This window comes from Lepidochelys kempii, chromosome 3 (genome assembly GCF_965140265.1).
Source record: "Lepidochelys kempii isolate rLepKem1 chromosome 3, rLepKem1.hap2, whole genome shotgun sequence".
In the NCBI taxonomy this organism is placed as follows: Eukaryota; Metazoa; Chordata; order Testudines; family Cheloniidae; genus Lepidochelys; species Lepidochelys kempii.
The window spans coordinates 38,435,808-38,457,934 of record NC_133258.1 but is presented as its reverse complement, the minus strand read 5'-3'; the positions used below and the strand labels follow the sequence as shown (position 1 = coordinate 38,457,934).

The 22,127-nt window shown below is 48.6% G+C and overlaps 1 protein-coding gene across 1 annotated transcript in view; it reads right to left on the bottom strand.

Annotated features, from left to right (window-relative positions):
* Positions 1 to 208: 208 nt before the first annotated feature.
* Positions 209 to 22,127, bottom strand: part of TMEM18 (transmembrane protein 18) — a 78,710-nt gene continuing 56,791 nt past the window's right edge. Inside the window, exon 6 of the mRNA XM_073336155.1 lies at positions 209 to 242. Coding sequence (XP_073192256.1) covers positions 224 to 242 — 19 coding nt within the window. The 3' untranslated portion in view covers positions 209 to 223. The remainder of the gene's footprint in view (positions 243 to 22,127) is intronic.

Here is a 22,127-nt window from a genome sequence, read left to right as displayed (position 1 = left end):
CGGGTCCCTGTTATGGCCTCTGTCCTTCATGCCCTGGGAGATTTTCACAAAGGTTTTGGCATTTCGAAAACTGGAACGGAGTTCTGATAGCACGGATTCCTCTCCCCATACAGCGATCAGATCCCGTACCTCCCGTTCAGTCCATGCTGGAGCTCTTTTGCGATTCTGGGACTCCATTATGGTCACCTCTGCTGATGAGCTCTGCCTGGTCACCTCTGCATGGTCACCTGCAGCTTGCCACGCTGGCTAAACAGGAAATGAGATTCAAAAGGTTGCGGTTCTTTTCCTGTCTACTTGGCCAGTGCATCTGAGTTGAGAGTGCTGTCCAGAACGGTCACAATGGAACACTCTGGGATAGCTCCCAGAGGCCAATACCATTGAATTGTGTCCACAGTACCCCAAATTCGACCCGGCAAGGCCGATTTAATCACTAATCCACTTGTCAGTGGTGGAGTAAGGAAATCAGTTTTAAGAGCCCTTTAAGTCGAAATAAAGGGCTTCATCGTGTAGATGGGTGCAGGTTTACATCGATTTAACGCTGCTAAATTCGACCTAAAGTCCTAGTGTAGACCAGGGCTTAGTGTAACTGATCTTTCTAATACAATTAATCTAAACCTAAATAAAAACATAAACATAAATCATTAGCAGAGGTATCCAAACCAAAGTACTCAATATTGTAATGTTATACAGTTGAAATGGCTTAAGCGATTGTGTTCTGCACATGGTGATCAGTCATATACAGGACACTGACAGTAATCTTAATAAACACTAAACTTTATACATAGTAACAAACATGACACTCATCTTTATTATCCCAAGCATACACATTCATTAACCTTACTTCTATTCTATATACTATAGCTAGAATGCTTATGCTTCGTAGTCTTCTTTCCCCCTGCTCTGTCCAAGGATCCTTCTGCTTTGTCCCAGCAGCCCACTGCTGTTGATATTCTGCAATTTCTTCTTCCACTGATTCCTTCTTCTAACTTCTCCTACTCCTAACTTGACTGACTTTTGCTTGCTTGCTCTGTCTTTTATACAATTTTGGCCTGTTCTGATTGGCTTGTTTCCCAATCCTAGGATTAGCATACCTATCTTCCATTCATCTTTAACCCTCTCTGATTGGTTTACAAGTATGGACCAATCACAACTGCTAAATCTGTCAATCAAAGTTGTTACATAACAAGTTTTAGTATTATGGGATGTTTACTATTATGGGATGGTGACCAGTGTTTCCTCTAATTTTTACATCCTTGTGCAGAATGAATTTTGTTATGTACACCGTTATGGAGGTGATGTGTGACACATCACCTTCATATTGGTGCACATAAGAAAATTCATGTGGTGAGGGTGGGGCCAAAGGGTTTGGAGTGTGGGAGGCAGCTCAGGGCTGGGGCAGAGGGTTGGGGTGCAGGGGGGAGTGAGAGTTCTGGCTGGGGCTGCTGGCTTTGAGGAGAGGCTGGGGATGAGGGCTTCGGAGTCTGGGAGGGGACTCAGGGCTTGGGCAGAGGGTTAGGTGCAGGGGGTGAAGGCTCTGGAGTGGGGCCAGGGATGAGAGGGTTGGGGTGCAGGCTGCTCTGGGGCTGCAGTGGGGAGAGAGGACTCCCCCAAGCCCTCTCTCACTGCAACAGCTCAGAGGTGGGGGAGAGGTGCCTTTCCCCAGCCACAGCAGCTCCAGTGGGCCTGGGCTGGGCCGAGGGAGGGGCTCTCTCTCTCTCTTTTAATAAATTTTATATGATGAACTAGATTTTCAGTAATCCTCATCATATTTGACTAGGCTGTCTGGAGTGGGAGCCCAAGGCTAAATTGTTTAAGGGAGCTGTATTTTTGGCTTCTGGGTAACCAGTAAGGCATTGTGGAAACTGTTTTGTTGCTGGCTTGGTGAATCTAAGTATTAGAAATAACCACCAGTTCTGGGGATTTTCTGCCCCATTCTTTGCAGTTTGTCCCCTATTTTCAGTTAATGGTGGCAAAGCAGTGTTTTCAGTGCTGTGCTTCAGAAACAAAATAGAGCAGCTCAAAATCCTTTTGTATCACAGAGGCTGTGATTTTAATTGCACTGCAGCTCACCATGTGGATAACTATTTCCTTATTCTTGCTCAGGTGTTGCTGTAATTCTTTCATTTTACTTACACCTTGTTCCATTGATGTGTCTTAAAAAACACTGGCAATATACTTACATGCTTTAGAGCAGAGGTTCCCAGACTTGGTTCGCAGCTTGTTCAGGGTAAGGTGAGGAATGGCGAACCGCGGCCACTGGGAGCTGTGAGCAGCTGTACCTGTGGATGTTCAGGTAAACAAAGTGTCTTGCAGCCCGCCAGGGCTTACCCTGAACAAGCCATGAACCAAGTTTGGGAACCCCTGCTGTAGAGGAACAGGCAACAAAGTTCCACTGTGGAACACTCAGCTTGCTAGATTATGTGAAGTAATGCTGTGGTTATTTATTGTTTATGGCCCTCTCATCACCATATTACAGGCAACAAGTGGATACAAGTATGAAGAATGTGTTCCACACCCATCCCCACAGAAAACCCAGTTGAATGGGTATCCTGTCAAATCTAATCAAAGGTTAAAATATTAAACAAATATGCAACAAACATGAACAGTAAATGCTATCCCCAATCTTCATTCCTTGATTTTATAGAAATAATATATCTGAAATAACTCAAATGTGAAATTGCAGAACTATAAACTATGGTTTACAACCTGTCCTTTAAATCAGCTACTGGAAGATAGCTAATGTAACACCAATATTTAAGAAGGGCTCTAGAAGTGATCCTGGCAATTACAGACTGGTAAGTCTAACGCCAGTACCGGGCAAATTAGCTGAAACAATAGTAAAGAATAAAATTATCAGACACATAGAAGAACATAAATTGTTGCACAAAAGTCAACATGGTTTCTGTAAAGGGAAATCATGTCTTACTAATCTATTAGAGTTCTCTGAGGGGGGTCAACAAACATGTGGACAAGGGGGATCTAGTGTACTTAGTTTTCAGAAAGCCTTTGACAAGGTCCCTCACCAAAGGCTTTGACAAGGTCCCTCAACAAAGGCTCAATATGATGGGGGCTAATTTAGCTACAACTAATCAGGAGAAAGATCTTGGAGTCATCATGGATAGTTCTCCGAAGACGTGTGCAGCAGCAGTCAAAAAAGCAAACGGGATGTTAGGAATCATGAAAAAAAGGATAGAGAATAAGATGGAGAATATCTTATTGCCCTTATATAAATCCATGGTACTCCCACATCTTGAATACTGTGTACAGATGTGGGCTCCTCATCTCAGAAAAGATATACTGGCATTAGAAAAGGTTCAGAAAAGGGCAAATAAAAGTATTAGGGGTTTGGAATGGGTACCATATGTGGAGAGATTAAAGAGGCTAGGACTTTTCATCTTGGAAAAGAGGAATCAATCATAGAATCATAGAATATCAGGGTTGGAAGGGACCTCAGGAGGTCATCTAGTCCAACCCCCTGCTCAAAGCAGGACCAATCCCCAATTAAATCATCCCAGCCAGGGCTTTGTCAAGCCTGACCTTAAAAACTTCTAAGGAAGGAGATTCTACCACCTCTCTAGGTAATGCATTGCAGTGTTTCACCACCCTCCTAGTGAAAGTTTTTCCTAATATCCAACCTAAACCTCCCCCACTGCAACTTGAGACCATTACTCCTTGTCCTGCCCTCTTCTACCACTGAGAACAGTCTAGAACCATCCTCTCTGGAACCACCTCTCAGGTAGTTGAAAGCAGCTATCAAATCCACTCTCATTCTTCTCTTCTGCAGACTAAACAATCCCAGTTCCCTCAGCCTCTCCTCATAACTCATGTGTTCCAGACCCCTAATCATTTTTGTTGCCCTTCGCTGGACTCTCTCCAATTTATCCACATCCTTCTTGTAGTGTGGGGCCCAAAACTGGACACAGTACTCCAGATGAGGCCTCACCAATGTCGAATAGAGGAGAACGATCACGTCCCTTGATCTGCTCGCTATGCCCCTACTTATACATCCCAAAATGCCATTGGCCTTCTTGGCAACAAGGGCACACTGCTGACTCATATCCAGCTTCTCTTCCACTGTCACCCCTAGGTCCTTTTCTGCAGAACTGCTGCCTAGCCATTCGGTCCCTAGTCTGTAGCTGTGCATTGGGTTCTTCTGTCCTAAGTGCAGGACGCTGCACTTATCCTTATTGAACCTCATCAGATTTCTTTTGGCCCAATCCTCCAATTTGTCTAGGTCCCTCTGTATCCTATCCCTGCCCTCCAGCATATCTACCATTCCTCCCAGTTTCGTATCATCCACAAATTTGCTGAGAGTGCAATCCACACCATCCTCCAGATCATTTATGAAGATATTGAACAAAACCGGCCCCAGGACCGACCCCTGGGGCACTCCACTTGACACCGGCTGCCAACTAGATATGGAGCCATTGATCACTACCCATTAAGCCCGACAATCTAGCCATCTTTCTACCCACCTTATAGTGCATTCATCCAGCCCATACTTCTTTAACTTGCTGACAAGAATACTGTGGGAGACCGTGTCAAAAGCTTTGCTAAAGTCAAGAAACAATACATCCACTGTTTTCTCTTCATCCACAGAACCAGTAATCTCATCATAGAAGGCGATTAGATTAGTCAGGCATGACCTTCCCTTGGTGAATCCATGCTGACTGTTCCTGATCACTTTCCTCTCATGTAAGTGCTTCAGAATTGATTCCTTGAGGACCTCCTCCATGATTTTTCCGGGGACTGAGGTGAGGCTGACTGGCCTGTAGTTCCCAGGATCCTCCTCCTTCCCTTTTTAAAAGATTGGCACTACATTAGCCTTTTTCCAGTCATCTGGGACTTCCCCCGTTTGCCATGAGTTTTCAAAAATAATGGCCAATGGCTCTGCAATCACAGCCGCCAATTCCTTTAGCACTCTCGGATGCAACTTGTCCGGCCCCATGGATTTGTGCACGTCCAGCTTTTCTAAATAGTCCCTAACCACCTCTTTCTCCACAGAGGGCTGGCCATCTACTCCCCATGTTGTGATGCCCAGCGCAGCAGTCTGGGAGCTGTCCTTGTTAGTGAAGACAGAGGCAAAAAAAGCATTGAGCACATTAGCTTTTTCCACATCCTCTGTCACTAGGTTGCCTCCCTCATTAAGAGATTAAGGGGGGATATGACAGAGGTATATAAAGTCATGAGCGGTGTGGAGAAAGTGAATAATGAAACTTTTTCTCATAATATAAGAACTAGGGGCCACCAAACAAAATTAATGGGTAGAAGATTTAAAACAAATAAAAGGAAGTTCTTCTTCACTCAGTGCACAGTCAACCTGTGGAACTCCTTGCCTGAGGAGGTTCTGAAGGCTAGGACTATAACAGGGTTTAAAAGAGAACTGGATAAATTCATGGAGGTTAAGTCCATTAATGGCTATTAGCTAGGATGGGTAAGGAATGGTGTCCCTAGCCTCTGTTTGTCAGAGGGTGGAGATGGATGGCAGGAGAGAGATCACTTGATCATTACCTGTTAGGTTCACTCCCTCTGGGGCATGTGGCATTGGCCACTATTGGTAGACAGGATACTGGGCTGGATGAACCTTTGGTCTGACCCAGTATGGTCATTCTTATGATACAAAACTTCTTAGAATTTAGCATATCACTGGCTGACAAAAATTCTGGGCTTTGGTTTTACATGATTGAGTTTTTCCTCCTTTGAAATGTTAGGCTGGAAAGAAGATAATCCAAGCACTTTACTTTTCCCCTTATCTCAAAGTGAAAATTTAAAAAGCATTTATTAATACTCAGCATATTGAGCCTGTTTTCTCAGAAACAGGAAGTTAAATATGTGTTTCCTTCATCTCTTTCTGATCCTTTCTTTACCTCTCCCTTCCCCTCCTCCCCCGGCTTTTCTCTTCCCTTCTTACTTTCTTGGTCTAGCCATCACTTTGCTTTTTCTCCTCCCTCTCCAAGCACTCAGTCATTGTCTTAGGGACATGTATTAATCTTTCTGTCCTCAAAGGATCCCATTTCCTGTGCTGTGCCTTTCTTCTCCCCACACAGGGGACCCCATCTCTTTCCCCAAAACTCTCCCCACTTTTCTCCTGTTTGTTTTCCCACCCACCAGGTTTCTTGCCTCACCTCAGTTACTCAGTACTTTGAGGCCTGCTGCTTCTGCTTCACCCTAGTGTTGAAGTAACTTTTTCTTCACCTCCTGCTGCTATGTGTCTCTTTATTGTCAGTAACCAGTGTTATCTCATTGTTTCCCTGTGTTCCACATTGTCTGTTTGTTGTGCCCACACATTTTGTCTTCTTTTTTCTTTAGATGGTAAGGTCTTTGGAGCAAAGACTGTCTCTTTGTTAGGTGATTGTACAGTGTCGAGCATAATTGGGTCTGGTCCATGATTGGGGCCCCTATTCATGATTGGGGCCCCCATAACCTTCTTTCTGTTAAACTAAATAGACTCAAGGAACAAAATCGCTACACCAGCATTTTTTTTTCTAATCTTTTAATCATTTTTATGAATCTTCCATGAACACTGTCCAGTTTATCAATATCCTACTTGAATTGCAGATTCCAGAAGTTGACACATTAGTCACATCAAATATAGAGGTAAAATAATCTCTCTATTCCTATTGAAGATTCCCCTGTTTATGCATCCAAAGTCACATAAGCCCTTAGGCCACGTCATTGCCTTGAGAGTTCCTGTCCAACTGATTATCCATCATGACACCCAAATCTTTTTCAGAGACCCCACTTCCCAAGATAGAGTCCCCCATGCTGTAACTATGGCCTATGTTCTTTGGTCCTAGATGTATACAAATTGTTTGTGTGTGCCCAAGTTATCAAACAAACAATCTGGATTGCTCTGTATCAGTGAGCTATCCTTTTCATTATTTACCACCTCTCCTAATTTTGTGTCATCTGCAAACTTTATCAGGGATGATTTTATGTTTCTTACAGGTCATTGATAAAAATGTTAAATAATATAGGATCAAGAACTGACCCTGCAGACTCCATGGGAAACACACTAACGCAGTGATAATTCCCTGTTTACTAATACACTTTGAGAACCTTTAACAAAAAAATAATTGTTTTCTTTAGTACCCAAACTATAAGTAAAATGTGGTCTTAAGGAAAGTATGGTCTTTTTTTCATTAATTTAATAGGTCAAATGCCAATGGTATGTTTTCACAAATTACATTGAGATAGTCATAATGGAAGCCCTTACACAGCTCTTACTCAAAAGATATTTGTTTCAGTGGCCAAGATAGCAAAAGTCTGGATTAAAGGACCATCTGTACTTTTTTCATTACTTTAAATAACTGGAACATTCCACTTTTCCATTTGAAAATAGGCTGTGCTACCCCCACAATGAGCTTAACTAATGGAAAATGAGAATATAAATGTATGAAAACAAGTGAAACATGCTTTTCTGTAGTTAAAACCACACCTATTCATAAGCAAGCAAATGCATGAAAATATCTCTAGCACCACCTACAGAAGTAATTCAGTATTGGGTTTTATGTCTTTGTTTTTTTTTTTTAAGCAAAAAGAAAAGAAATCCATAATACTCATGAAGTTATTTGTTTGTAAGAATTTTGTGGGAATTCAATCATTTTCTCCTAAAGTTTTTTCAGTGTAACTATTCAAAAAAACTAAAGTTTTCGGCTTACATATTTTGGTGGTGGCTTGCTAGAAATGAAAAGCAACAAAATACAGAGCAAGGTATGTGAAAATCGGGTTTAACCCAGGAGAATTGTACTTTCTAGTGCTGACACTGTGTGGGGATTGATCACATTTTCACAGCTGGATTTTGAATAGGGCCTCATTAAATTGATATAAATATACACCATGTTGTTGTTTTCCAACATCAGCAACAAGATTGCATCCTCATTATACACACTCCAGCTGTGTTCTGCATTCACAGTCCTATCATTTGCCAAATGTAAAACTTAACACTTGTCTCTTGACAGTGATAAAGTTGGTAAAGTTATTTGTATAAGAAAAGAAAAAAACTGGAATAGAATGGGGGAAATAAAGGAAAGTGGTTAAAAACAACTTAATGGGGAAAACTGTGGTTACAAATATTCCCTGTTCCTAATAATACTTACTCACCATACTAATGCACTATGAGATCTTTAGACTAAAGAGGTTATTATTGGTCTTTGATAAAAATACCAAAGAGACAACAGGATACAACATAGAGCTCATCCTACTTTCACTGAAGTTAATGGTAAAAATGCCTTTGACTTGAATGGCAGCAGTATCTGGCCCTGTAACGTGGCTTCACATATATTTATAAGAGTACAGAGATAGCATATGATAGAAATATTGCTTTAGTTCAGTAGTTAAACTCATAAAAAAAATGTAAGTCACGTTAACAATCACCTGAAATCCTCAGTGAGTCCTTGATTTAAGTATGTGCTTAGGTGCTTTCCTAAATGTCAGTGGGTGAAATCCAGGCTATACTGAAGTCAAAGGCACAAATCTCATTGATTTCAATAGGTCCAGGATTTCATTCATTGACTTCAGAGGGTCTAAAGCATGTGTTTAATTGCTTTCCTGCATCAGAGCCTACCTAAATCAGTGTAATAGGAAGTGGACGTTTACTTTTCACAATACCTGATCCAAAATGCTCTTTTTTTCCATGACTTCCAATAGCTTACCACTTAGAGCTTGGAGTTCTGCCCCACCTGTCCCTGCCTTCTCTCTAGTTAGCTGTAACAAGCAACAAAATGACTGTATATACTTGCATTTGTGCACTTCACACTATATTATGAGTATATACGTGCTTTATTGATAATCTATTGAAACTATCTCCTTGATTAAACAATTTCTGATGATTGTATTGATGTAGCCCTCATAAAAATTGAGAGATTGATTCTACATCATTGCATTTCTTTAAATGTTTTTCTTTTACACAAGACAATTATATATCCAATTGTTACATTTTGAAGCATATGTGTAATTATTAAAATAGAGATTACTGTGTTATCACTGAAATAATCCTATTCCTCTAGTAATGGCAATGACTCACTGTTTACAGTTGGGATTTGTCTCACAATGGGCACTGATGTCAGGTACTAATCCTTCAACCAGATGAAAGCTAGCATTCAATTTTCTTGATTCCTAGTATAGAACTCCAGAAAACAATACATTAACTGGCAGAGGTGTCTGACAAGTACCAGTACAGCTTAATAATGGTGTGCCAGATTGTTGTGCAGGCCCCCATCGCCACAGAGGGGCATAAGGGTATGTCTACACCTGAGCTGGAAGGTACAATTTCCAGCTTGGGTAGACAAACCTGTGCTAGCTCTGATAGAGCTAATGCACTAAAAATAGCCATGTAGATGCAGCACAAGTGGCAGGAAGGGCTAGTTGCCTCAAGTATGAACTCAACTTAAACTCTAGAGATGTACTTAATCAGAGCTTGCATGGGTAGGTCTATCTGAATTGGAAATTATACCCCGAGCTCCAGACTTTCCCTGGCCATGGGTAGTGCATAAGCCACAGTTATACAGCATGGCTTTGTCCCTGTCCACAGCAGGTCAAACCCCTTTAAGGGCCACACATTCTCCTGTACAACCTCCTTTGCAGACATGGTGTAGGTAGAGCAGAGGCTATCCACCCAGTACTTACTTCTCTGTCTATGTGGGTGGAGAGGGCAACAAGGATCTATGAAAGGAAAGAGCTTTGTCTCTAACTCTACAATGTACCAGGCAGCACAGCTAGGGCCAGTAGCAGATCACCTTCTCCCATAGCAAAGGGGGAGTAGGAAAGGAATTTAGTTCCTTCACTGAGTTCCTTCTGGGGAAATATGTATTTATCCAGAGTGAGATGCAAAGGGATAATCTACCCATGTGTATACATATTTAAAATACCAGCATGACAGGGTGTGAATAGCTTAAAGCTAATCCACTATTTTGTGCACTTGGTAAGCATACCCATGTGATCCAAAGTGGCAAGACAATTGATTAAGTACTAGGTGATTAACCAATCAACAAGGAGATTCAGCTCATCTGCTGAGGACGATTGAAAGAGAGACAGGAAGAAATAGGAGGATTAGGGGGGAAGGCTGAAAGGAAGGGTCAGAAAAAGTGCAAGATCTCAGAGTGATGAGAGATCTCTCTTCCCCCCTACTTCCCCATTCCTTCCCTTTGCCTTGGTAGTAGGTAAAGGCTTCAGGGAAAGCTTTATGATGTGTGAATAAATATTTATAAAGCACTTGATGCTGAAGTCATCACTAGTGCGTGTGAGAGGACTGTTCTCAGTAAGAATCAAGGGTGAGACCCCTGCCTTGTGACAACCAACAACTTAAAAATTACACTTCTGTCTGAAGTTACTTTGTCTAATGTTCTCACAAGAAATCTACAAAATTACTATAACTGAAAAAGACAGGAGAAAGAAATGTTCTATTTTTAGTTTGTGAACTGTGTACGTTTGATAGCACTTTCTATATTGTCATTTTCACAATTTTCCCTGTATAATGAATCAGTTAGTAAGTTTCCCCAGTCTCAGGTGCAGAAACTACTTTTAAGATCAAAATTTTATACCACCTAGATTTCAAGTTGATTGCATCCTTTTTAAAAAAAAAGAGCTAAGACATCACAAGCAAGAGTAGGGAAGAATGACCAAATTTTATGATTGTAATATACTGAGCCCTAGATCCTGATCTCATTTCAGTGTATTATAATTTAGTATTTCCATATAGCTCTCACTGTATTTTACAAGTGTTGAAGTCAGTGGAATGTCTCCATATTTACACCAGTTTCCTCTAGTGCAGCAGTCAGAATTTTTCAATGAGCTAGGTGAATTCTGTGAGATGGACCCATGTTTTTTATTGCTAGTGAATGCAGGGTTCATGGCAGGGTCCATTATTGAAGGGGTATATTAAAGCTTTCTTTTGGGGGAAAGTAGCCTTTAAACTTGCATACATCTTTGATCAACAATCCAACACCTAGCATTAACTGCCTTGTCAATTACAATCCTGCCTCAAACCTTCCATTGTTCAGGGAAGTTGTTGAGAAGGCCATGGTGAGACACCACTATCTAAAATGGGTTTCCTCCAATTTTCTGCATGTGCTTTTAAATCTTCATACAGTAATTAATTGCACTTATCTTGTTGCCAGACTATCTGCTCTGGGCAAAGAGTAGAGGTTAGGTGTCCATGTTGTTTTCATTAGATTTCTCAGCAAACTTGGATACCATCAATTACAAGGTGTTGTCTGTTAGCCCTGCAACTGGATGAGGCAGAGATGGATAGAATACACTGAGATGGCTGCATTTGTATCTTTCGAAGACACCCCCAAGAATCATGTTGACAACTGTTCTGTTTTTCCAAGACCTCTCATGTGTAGAGTCCACTGCACTTCATGTTGCCACCTTTCCTGTTCAGATATACTGGATCTTCAACATGTCTTCATGCATTTTTAGACTTGGAAGCCAAAGCTTCTGGTATGATCTACCAACAAAAATTATAAGTCTGACAAGTTTAACTGATATGTTTGAAAAACAAATAAATCAGAAGATTACAAGTCACCACATTCAGTGGAAATCATGAGTCATGTTCTGACTGAGAAATGGAATTTTAGTCATAATTTTTGAGTGGTCCATTCCACAAACTTCAAGGCACTGACTCATTGCTTGCTTATACATGTCACATAAAAGCAACAACTAATAGGACAAGGCAGCCTTCGAAGATAGATGGTAAGGCTGTCATTATCAAAGCCCTTTAATAAATCTCTAAGGTATTTTGCTTCTATCTGGCAACTCTTACAATCAATTCTACCTGACTTCCATTGGATGATGCATTGGTTATTATTGCAGCTTCCAAAAAATGTGTAGAAACGTAGATGCATTAATAACACAAGCTTAAACCAAGTCCTGATTGTGTTTAGTTTTGCAGGATCGCAATTTTTAGCAAAGATGAATGTATCAGACATGTCACGGAACCTCAGATTCATTCATGCAAATGTAAATCACCAAATATAAGCAGATGAGACATTTATTCAAGGTATTTCTGACCAATAGCAGAACACAAGTATCAGAAATCTAAATCTCAATAATATATTGGAATAAATCAGGAGTTACTAATATTTCGAAGACAGATGGAGAAGTTTTTATCATCTAGAGTTCTGAAACTCTAATAAGTTGTAATTCAGATTCTCAGGAGAGGCCTGGGCCGACCTGACTCCACCAGGCCCCAACTCAGGGCCCTAACAGTGGCGGAATATTCCAGCACTGGGTCAGCGGGGAATCCAGCCACAACACGCTGTCCATGTATCAGGCAATGCTACAGCCAGACTGAATGGGAGATAGATGTCCCAATAGTTAAGCTCACCCTACAGATGCATCTCTTCTGTGGACTTGCCTATCCAGTAGAACATGTATCCAGCACTGACCTCATCAAGATGCGACTTGCCTGGGAAACATGTTTCATTCAGTGCAGCTGTACCCAGTGTTGTATTTGACAAGTTTGATTCTGATGAGAGCAGTGCACCTTTCGAGCCCACCAGCATCATCAGAAAGTGTGACATTCCAGGAGGCAGGGCTCAGTGTTGTGTGGGCGATGCTGATTTTTTACCACACAATTGGATTACCAGCTAGTTGTGAGACACTAGCAAATCAATAGTGGTGTTAACAATGTTTAGGAACCCTTTTCTCGCCCTTCCCTGGATTGGGCAGAGCAGTGATGTCTCTGAAGACCATTGCTCTGTTGCACAAGCAGGATATGGATGCTGATATCACTCCAAGTCAATGCTGAATGACCATCACTCCCACATCACTTGTGTGCGAATTTGTGATTAGGGACCCACAGCACCATCCTCTGCCTGTCCCCATTGCCACCTGCACATCACTGTAGGAATTTCAAAAAGAGAACAAGTGAAGAAATAGCAAGCAATAAGGACTACACACCAGAATGGTCAAAAATACAGTTGTGAGACTAAATCACAATATTTTTGTTTTCACTTTCCTCTGAGGTTAGTAAGTAATTTTTGTTTTCTTACAAGATCACTTGTCAGCTGCTGCTCTATCAGCTTCCCAATTAGAGTACTATATATGAGAAGTAATAATATGCTGGTTACAATTATGGTACAGTAATAGCTTCTTTAAAAGGTCAGGAAAGGAAGATTACTGGAATAGCAGACAATGCTTGACAGGGAAATAGAAACAGAATCATAACCTTTTAGTAGACACAATCAGGAGTTGACTGATCAAATTACATGGATAGGAAACATTATAAAAGGAGCGAACATCTTTAACCGAATGCACAGAATGTTTTATAATTAGCAAGTGGAATTACCAATACAATGTAAAAATAAGGTTTCATTAAAAGAAGAAGTAAATAGTGTGACAAAGTTCCTGCTCTAGCTTGGTGGGTCTTGCACTTATTGGTGGATTTGCTCGCCTTGGAGCTTCACGGCAGCCCTCAGCTTGGCCATTTTTCTGAATTCACAGTCCAGGTCGACTCCTCCTGTGTCTGACCAGGAATTGGGAGGATTTGGGGGGAACCTGGGCCCGCCCTCTACCCCGGGTTTCAGCCCAGGGCCCTGTGGAATGCAGCTGTCTAGAGTGCCTCCTGGAACAGCTGTGCGACAGCTACAACTCCCTGGGCTACTTCCCCATGGCCTCCTCCCAACACCTTCTTTATCCTCACCATAGGACCTTCCTCCTGGTGTCTGATGATGCTTGTACTCCTCAGTCCTCCAACAGTCCGCGTTCTCATTCTCAGCTCCTAGCGCCTTCTGCTCCCAGCTCCTCACACGCACACCACAAACTGAAGTGAGCTCCTTCTTAAAACCCAGGTGCCCCGATTAGCCTGCCTTAATTGATTCTAGCAGCTTCTTGATTGGCTGCAGGTGTTCTAATCAGCTTGTCTTAATTGTCTCCAGAAGGTTCCTGATTATTCTGGAGCCTTCCCTGTTAGGAAACGGAACGTCTTTTGCTTTCTCCTCAGCTATCTGCTTTCTGTTCTTTCCTAAAGCCCCCTGGCCCGGATTTTTCTTACTTTTTGCACCTGCCTTAGTCCCCCCACGACCGGGCCAGATGCTTTTTTGGTTTTTTTTTTTTCATTTTTTGTGTTTTTTTTCCGTCTACGTCCTTCGCCAGCCATCCCCCCCCCCACGCCTGCTTTCGGGCGCAGCTATTTGCCTCAGCTGAGCCCCCGGAGGAGGGGGGGAAGATTGCCGATTTTGCTGTCCGGAGCGGGGAGTGGAAACCCCCAGACCCAGCCGTTTTGCCAGCAGCTCGGACCTTATAACATTCTTAACATGCCGGAGGCCTTGGAACACAGCCAACACAGCCGGAGACGAAGATTTCATCGGACAGAAGAAATAATATAAATCATCGTGACGGAGGCCATGAGATTGAGTAACTTTCTGAATTATACTCTCGTGGGGGGGAGTTTGACTGTGATTACTTGCGTTTGTGGCGGCACAGGGGGTGTGGCGTGGAGACCCCCACCCCCGATCCATCGGTGCCCCTACCCCCCCCCATCGTTATTACAACTGTCACGGCCCCCCCGCAGTCCGTCCCTGCTGGCAATCTGCCATCTCCCTTCAGATCCAGCTGTTTGCTTTGAACTTTGCCTTCCGGACCGGACCTAACAACCGACCAACCGAGACTCTATGGACAAACGTGTGTGGGTCTGCACCCCCCCCCCGGATTGCTTATCCCACAACTTGCCCCTTTTACTGGACCCCGATTTTGTTCCCCCCGCTCCTCCCAGCCCCCCTCCCTCGGCATTTTTTCCCTTCCCGTCCGCAGCCAGCGGAAGGAGGGGCTATTCTGCCTTCTCCCCCCCCCTCCTCCTTCCGGTGTCTCCCTGTCTCTCCCTGCTCACAATGGCAGGGAACGAGAGGGGCGAGACTGCTTTAATAAAATTAGTTGTCCCTTCCCCACCACCACCCCAGCCCAACCCCCAAGGTCTCCCCCCTACTACTATTGTTAAGGTACTTGCCACCCCCCGTGCTGGGGCACCGGTAGCAGGAGGCACCAGGGTGATTGCTGCTGCTGCTGCACCCGCCCCCCGCCCCAGATTCTAGGAAACCCCCCCCGGTTCGCCAGAAGGGCCAGGGCGGGTGGAAGGGAAAGGGCCCCGCTAAAACCACTGAGCCCTCCATGGCAGGGGCTGCCCCCACCGCTGCGGCCTCGTCATCAACCGTGGCGCCCCTCCCAGCGTTTCCCTCCACCAGCTCTGCGATTGTCCCTCCCCCGGCCCCCAGGACGTATGCCCGGGCGGCAGCGGGCTCCCCGCTGCCTGCCGCCTCGTCATCTCGCGCCCCCCCTGCCTCCGCCACCATCACCAGCGGCCGAGGCCCTTTCCCCGCCTTGACCAGGAAGCACGGCGTCCGTTGCCTCCTGGTGCCCGCCTCGCCCCGCGTGGAGACATACGTGCAGGCGTTGGCGAAGGTGGTAGGACCCACGGCTATTGTGGCGGCCTCCAAGATGTATGGGAAGGTCGTTTTCTTCTTAGCCTCGGAGGATGCTGCCCAGGAGGCGGTGGAGAGGGGTCTGACGGTAGGGGGGGTGTTTGTCCCCCTAGAACCGTTAGAAGACCTGGGCGTTCGCCTCGTCCTTACCTCCGTTCCTCCCTTCTTACCCAATGCTGCCCTGTTACCCGCTCTTTCCACCCTGGGGAAACTTGTTTCTGTCATCAGCCCTCTCCCGTTGGGCTGCAAGGACCCCACCCTCCGTCACATTTTTTCGTTCCGCCGGCAAGTGCAGCTTCTGCCACCGGCAGGGGCGCGTGACGGAGAGGCGCTTGAGGGGTCCTTTCTAGTCCCCTACGAGGGAGCCCGCTATCGGGTCTTTTATTCTACCGGAGAGGCCCGGTGCTACCTCTGCCGTTCAGCGGGGCATGTCCGCAGAGACTGCCCTTTGGCTCGGGGGGGAGGAGCACCCGAAGCCCCCGAGACCCGGCAGGACATCGGCTGCCGACGCCCCTGGCTGCCCAGTACCAGAAACCAACCCTCCTCCTACTCGACCCATCGCTGCTCCCGTCCGGGCCCAAGAGATCCCTTCCCTACAATGCCCGGGCGAGCAAGGGGTTTCCACCCTTGCTAGTACCACCCCAATAGAGCCATTGGAGGAGGGTGTGGCAAGGATATTATCGGGTATAGGAGAGGGCCCTCCCCAAGGAGAGGCCCCCGCCCCTCATGTTGCCCCACCGCTACCTCCCCGAACCCCTAAACCATTGCCTCCGCCCCCCGACACGACCCCTGCTAACCAACCCCCAGATGATGCTATGGAGGGCTGGACCCTAGTCCAGGGGAAGCGAGGCAAGCGGAAGGCTCGAGCTCCGCTGCATCCACCCGACGCGGAAGCCCCCCGGAAGACCAGGAAAGGAGGCACTGCTATCGAGCCTCCCGCCACGGCCGCGAGCGAGATCCATCCGCCGGTGTCGGGAGGGGAAGACGGACTGGCATTGGAGGGCAGAATCCCCCCTCCACAGGAAACCCTCCCCTCCGAGACTCCTGAGGACACCCCTTCTGCCTGGACGCTACCCGAGCCCCCCGTGGACCCCGAGGCGGCCGTTGAGGCAGGCCCTAGAGGAGAGGCCCCCGGGGTGGCAGGAGTTGGCCTCTCCTCCGTGTATGCGGAGATTGAGGCCCTAGATTTGACCCCGGTCACCCAGGGAGGGGATGATTTGCTGCCGGCTGGCCTCGAACTGGGCAGCCTTACCCCAGCCTCCCTTTCCCCATGCTCCCTCCCCCTTTTTGCCTTCCCGGGTGAGCACCCTGCAGAAGGCGGTCCACCACCTGATGTCGTGACCGCTAAAACCACCAAGGAGCCAGCACCTAGCATTATTGGGAGCCCCTCCCCTTCCCCCTTAACCCTTGATTCTGCTCAGGAGGCACTTTCCTTTAGCTGCTCGCCTCCTGCACCCCAGAGCCTTACCCCTGCCCCTGCCCCTGCCCAAGGTCCCTCCTCCTGCAATGTTAATGCCGCCCCTGGGGTTATTTCCTTTCTGCCTTTTACAGACTCCCCCCAGGGAGCAGTCTTTGCACTTTCTAGTCGCGACCCGTTAGGAGTCAATTTTTCCCCTGCCATCCCCCTCCACCCCAAGGTGTGAAATGAATTTAATAACCCCAGCCTGTCAGACGCCTCGTCGGTGGTCCGCACCCTGTCTACCTGCCTTAGCGGACCACGAGGCTGTATTAAGAGGCCCATCAGGGAATACCTCAGGAATTGTAACCCCACCCCCCCATGAGCTGCGGCATGCGCTACGGAAGTTCCTAGAGCACTCCCATGGCGCCCGCGATAGGGCACAGCTGGCTCTTTGGCTATGGGGGGACTTTGATCAACTCCTCCAGGCCACAAAGGCCCTTATAAAGGAGGGCAGGGGGCAAGGAAAGCGCGGTGCTGCGGCCTACGAGCGAGCCCGCAGCTTCCGAAGCGATCTACTCACCCACGGGATGGGTCATGGGTTGCTGTGCAACCCGCCAGGGGCCCTGAACCCCCCCGCCAATACGAGACCCCCACCCCCCCAGCCCTCCGTATGATGCCTTTTATTATTGCGACCCTGCATACCAGGGGCTGTAGGATGGCTCTCCGCAGGTCCCAGGTGCTCTCTTACCTTCGGGAGGGGAGGTACTCTGTAGTTTTCCTGCAGGAGACCCATACGGACCCGGCCGCCGAGGACAGGTGGCGGCTGGAGTGGGGGGACGGGGTATACTTTAGCCACTTTGCGACCTGGCAGGCTGGAGTGGCAACCCTATTCTCCCCCAATCTACGGCCTGAGGTGCTAGGGGTCAATGAGGCCGTACCGGGCCACGTGCTGCACCTTCGAGTCCGTATGGAGGGGCTCGTGGTTAATTTTGTTAACATCTATGCCCCGCAGATGAGCTCCAGGCGGCCACAATTTTATCAGCAGGTGTCCGACTTTCTCGGCACCCTGGATTCGCATGAGTGCCTGGTCCTGGGAGGGGATTTTAACACCACCCTCGAGGAACGGGACCGCTCAGGGGCCGAACCGAGTCCGGCCGCCGCGAATATTCTCCAAGGGATAGTCGACCATCACTCCCTAGTGGACGTCTGGTGTGACCATCACCCAGATGACACCTCCACGTTCACCTTTGTCCGGGTGGAGGCCCATCGGTCACACCACTCTCGGTTGGACCGTATTTACTTATCCCGTTTCCATCTTTCACAGGCCCACTCCTCCGCAATTCGGCCGGCCCCATTCTCCGATCATCATTTAGTCGCTGTAACGGTTTCCCTCCGTGCAGAGAGACCGGGGCCGGCCTATTGGCACTTTAATAACAGCCTGTTGGAGGACGAGAGCTTTGTGATGTCCTTCCGGGAGTTTTGGTTGGCCTGGCGAGAGCAGTGGCGTGCCTTTCCCTCAGTGCGGCGATGGTGGGATCTCGGGAAGGTGCGCGCCAAGCTCTTCTGCCGTGACTACACTCGGGGCACCAGCCGACGGCGAAATGCGGCGATAGAGCAGCTGGAACGGGAGGTCTTAGAGATGGAGAGGCGCCTGGCCGCCGATCCCGAGGACCCGTCCCTCTGCGGAGCGTGCCGGGAGAAGCGGGAGGAGCTCCGGGCCCGAGGTGCCTTCGTTCGATCCCGCATCCGCCTCCTTCGGGAGATGGACCGCGGCTCCCGCTTCTTCTATGCCCTGGAGAAAACGAGGGGGGCCAAGAAACACGTCACCTGCCTTCTTGCGGAAGACGGCACCCCCCTCACGGATCCGGAGGAGATGTGTGGGAGGGCCCGTGACTTCTACACAAGCCTTTTCTCCCCGGACCCGACCGATCCTGACGCTTGCGAGGTGCTCTGGGAGGAACTCCCCACGGTCAGCGTGGGCGACCGAGACCGACTAGAGCTGCCTCTCACCCTGGCCGAGTTCTCGGAAGCCCTCCGTCGCATGCCCACCAATAAATCTCCGGGCATGGACGGGCTGACCGTGGAGTTTTACCGCGCGTTCTGGGACATTCTCGGCCCAGACCTAGTCACCGTCTGGGCTCAGTCCTTGCAGAGCGGGGTCCTCCCTCTGTCATGCAGGCGAGCGGTGCTCGCTTTGCTGCCGAAGAAGGGGGACCTCCGCGATTTACGAAACTGGCGTCCCGTCTCACTCCTTAGCACGGATTACAAAATCGTAGCGAAAGAAATCTCGCTGCGGCTAGGGTCCGTGATGGCGGACGTGGTCCACCCAGACCAGACCTATACTGTCCCGGGTCGCAGCATTTTTGACAACCTCTTTCTCGTCCAAGACCTTTTGGAACTCGGGCGGAGAGATGGTCTATCGTTCGCCCTCCTGTCTCTTGATCAGGAGAAGGCGTTTGATAGAGTAGACCATGGGTACCTCCTGAGCACTCTGCAGGCGTTTGGATTTGGACCTCAGTTTGTGAGTTTTCTCCGGGTGCTGTATGCCTCCGCGGAGTGTTTGGTTAGGCTCAACTGGACCCTGACTGAACCGGTCAGCTTCGGGCGAGGAGTGCGGCAAGGGTGCCCCCTCTCGGGCCAGTTGTACGCTCTGGCGATCGAGCCTTTCCTCTGTCTCCTCCGCAGGAGGATGACAGGGTTGGTGCTGCGGGAGCCGGAGCTGCGGCTGGTCCTGTCGGCGTACGCCGATGACGTACTCCTCGTGGTCCAGGACCCGGGTGACTTGGCGCGAGTGGCGGCATGCCAAGCCATTTATTTGGCAGCCTCCTCCGCCCGAGTCAACTGGGTCAAGAGCTCTGGCTTGGCGGTGGGGGACTGGCGGCAGGTGAGCTCCCTCCCACCCGCACTTCAGACCATCCGGTGGAGTGCGGGTCCACTGCTCTATCTCGGCGTTTACCTTTCCGCCACACATCCTTCCCCGCCGGAGAATTGGCAAAATTTAGAGGGCGGGGTGATAGAGCGGATCCGGAGATGGACGAGGCTTCTTCGATGTCTCTCCCTCCGAGGGAGAGCACTGGTGCTTAACCAACTAGTCCTGTCCACGCTCTGGTACCGGCTCAACACCCTGGCCCCGGCCCCGGGTTTCCTGACCCATCTCCGGAGATTGATTCTAGAGTTCTTTTGGTCAGGAATGCACTGGGCCCCTGTTGGAGTTCTTCATCTACCCCTGAAGGAAGGAGGGCAGGGCCTGAAGTGTCTGTACACTCAGGTCCGCGTCTTCCGCCTCCAGGCCCTGCAGAGGCTCTTTTATAGTGCAAGTAGTTCGGCGTGGAGCATACTGGCGCACGCCTTCCTGCGCCGTTTCCAAGGGTTTCGATATGACCGGCAGCTCTTTTATCTTTCTCCGAGGGGTTTTCCGCGAGACCTCTCCGGGCTGCCGGTCTTCTACCAGGACCTCCTCTGGACCTGGAAATTGTTTCTAACAACCAGGTCCGTGGCGGCCACCGTGGGGGCAGATCTCCTCACGGAGCCCCTGCTACACAACCCCCAGCTCCGTGTGCAGGTGGCGGAGTCCCGCTCGGTGCGCCAGAGGTTGGTCCTGGCGGAAGTCACGAGGGTCGGAGACCTCCTGGACTACGACCGGAGAGACTGGCTGGATCCCCTGATGCTCGCTCGGCGCATGGGGCTCTCCAGCCTTCGTACCCCCCGGCGCGTACTTCAGGAGGTGAAGGCCGCCTTGACCCCCGCTGCTCGGGCTTATGTTAGCCGAGCCTTGTGCGAGGGCGCACCCCGCCCATCCCTTACCCCGGGCCCGCCGGACCTTTCCATCGGGCCCCCACCCCGTAGATCCCAACAAACCCCTCACCCTTTCACTGCAAGCCGGCTGCACGAACTGCAGCCGGTTAGCTTTCAAATTGCTCCACGGAAATACTTATATACACTTATGCTTCACACCCTTCACGCCCACACCCTGGTGTCCCGCCCCGATACAAAGTGGCGGGATCTCCTGCCACCTTTGGAGGGTGAGCAACCTCGGTGGGCCAGCCTGTATTCCACCCTGGTCCCAAGGCCCGTCGGGGACATCAGTTGGCGGCTCCTTCACGGAGCTGTGAGCACGGGCGTGTTTTTGACACGGTTTACCCCCATTCCGGACACTTGTCCTTTTTGTAATGTGAGGGAAACCCTGGCGCACGTGTATTTAGAGTGTGCCAGATTGCAGCCCCTTTTCCGGCTCCTCACAAATATTTTATTACGCTTCTGGCTTCATTTTTCCCCCCACCTTTTTATCTATACACTTCCCATTCGTGGCCCCACAAAGTCGCGGGATCTTCTGGTCAACCTCCTCCTAGCTTTGGCTAAAACAGCCATTTATAAAACCAGAGAGAGGAGGTTGGCCCATGAAGCGTCCTGCGATTGTGGGGCCGTTTTTCGATCCTCAGTACACTCACGTATCCGGGCGGAGTTCCTCTGGGCGGCGTCCACCGACTCCATTGAAGCCTTCGAGGAGCGGTGGGCGCTGTCCGGGGTTCTCTGCTCGGTGACCCCGTCTGGTTCCCTCCGCCTGACTCTTTGATTGAGGGGAAGAGCGAGAGACGCCAGCCCCAGCCGTTGCCGCTGTGGATACCATCATTCCTGTCATCTAGGAGGGATCCTATAATACATGGGTGTCTACCCCCCCCCCCAACCTGCCCACCCCGCAGCCGTGCCCATCTTACCGGGCACTCTCAGGAGGGGGAGGATCGGTGACACTGGGCGCGGCACTGGGTAACTCGAGGGGGTGGAAGACCACGAGTGTCGAGGAAGCCCCCCCACTCTAGGCCACCAGGTAACTCAGGGGGGTGGAAGACCACGAGTGTCGAGGAAGCCCCCCCGCTCTGGGCCCAGGCTAGCCTGAACACTTCTCCCTCCTGAAAGCTGCTGTGTTATACCTTCTGATTGCGTTGTTTTGTTGCATAGTTGTTTTGTTTCCTTTGGTAATTCTGTAAGCGTCACCAATAAATTTTCTTTCTGTTTCAAAAAAAAAAAAAGCCTTCCCTGTTAGGAAACGGAACGTCTTTTGCTTGCTCCTCAGCTATCTGCTTTCTGTTCTTTCCTAAAGCCCCCTGGCCCGGATTTTTCTTACTTTTTGCACCTGCCTTAGTCCCCCCCCGACCGGGCCAGACGCTTTTTTGTTTTCTTTTGATTCTTTGTTTTTTTCTTTTCTGTTTACGTGCGGTCGGGCCTCAGCTTGCCGCCAGCACCCGCCCCCCCCACGCCTGCTTTTGGGCGCAGCTATTTGCCTCAGCTGAGCCCCCAGAGGAGGGGGGGGA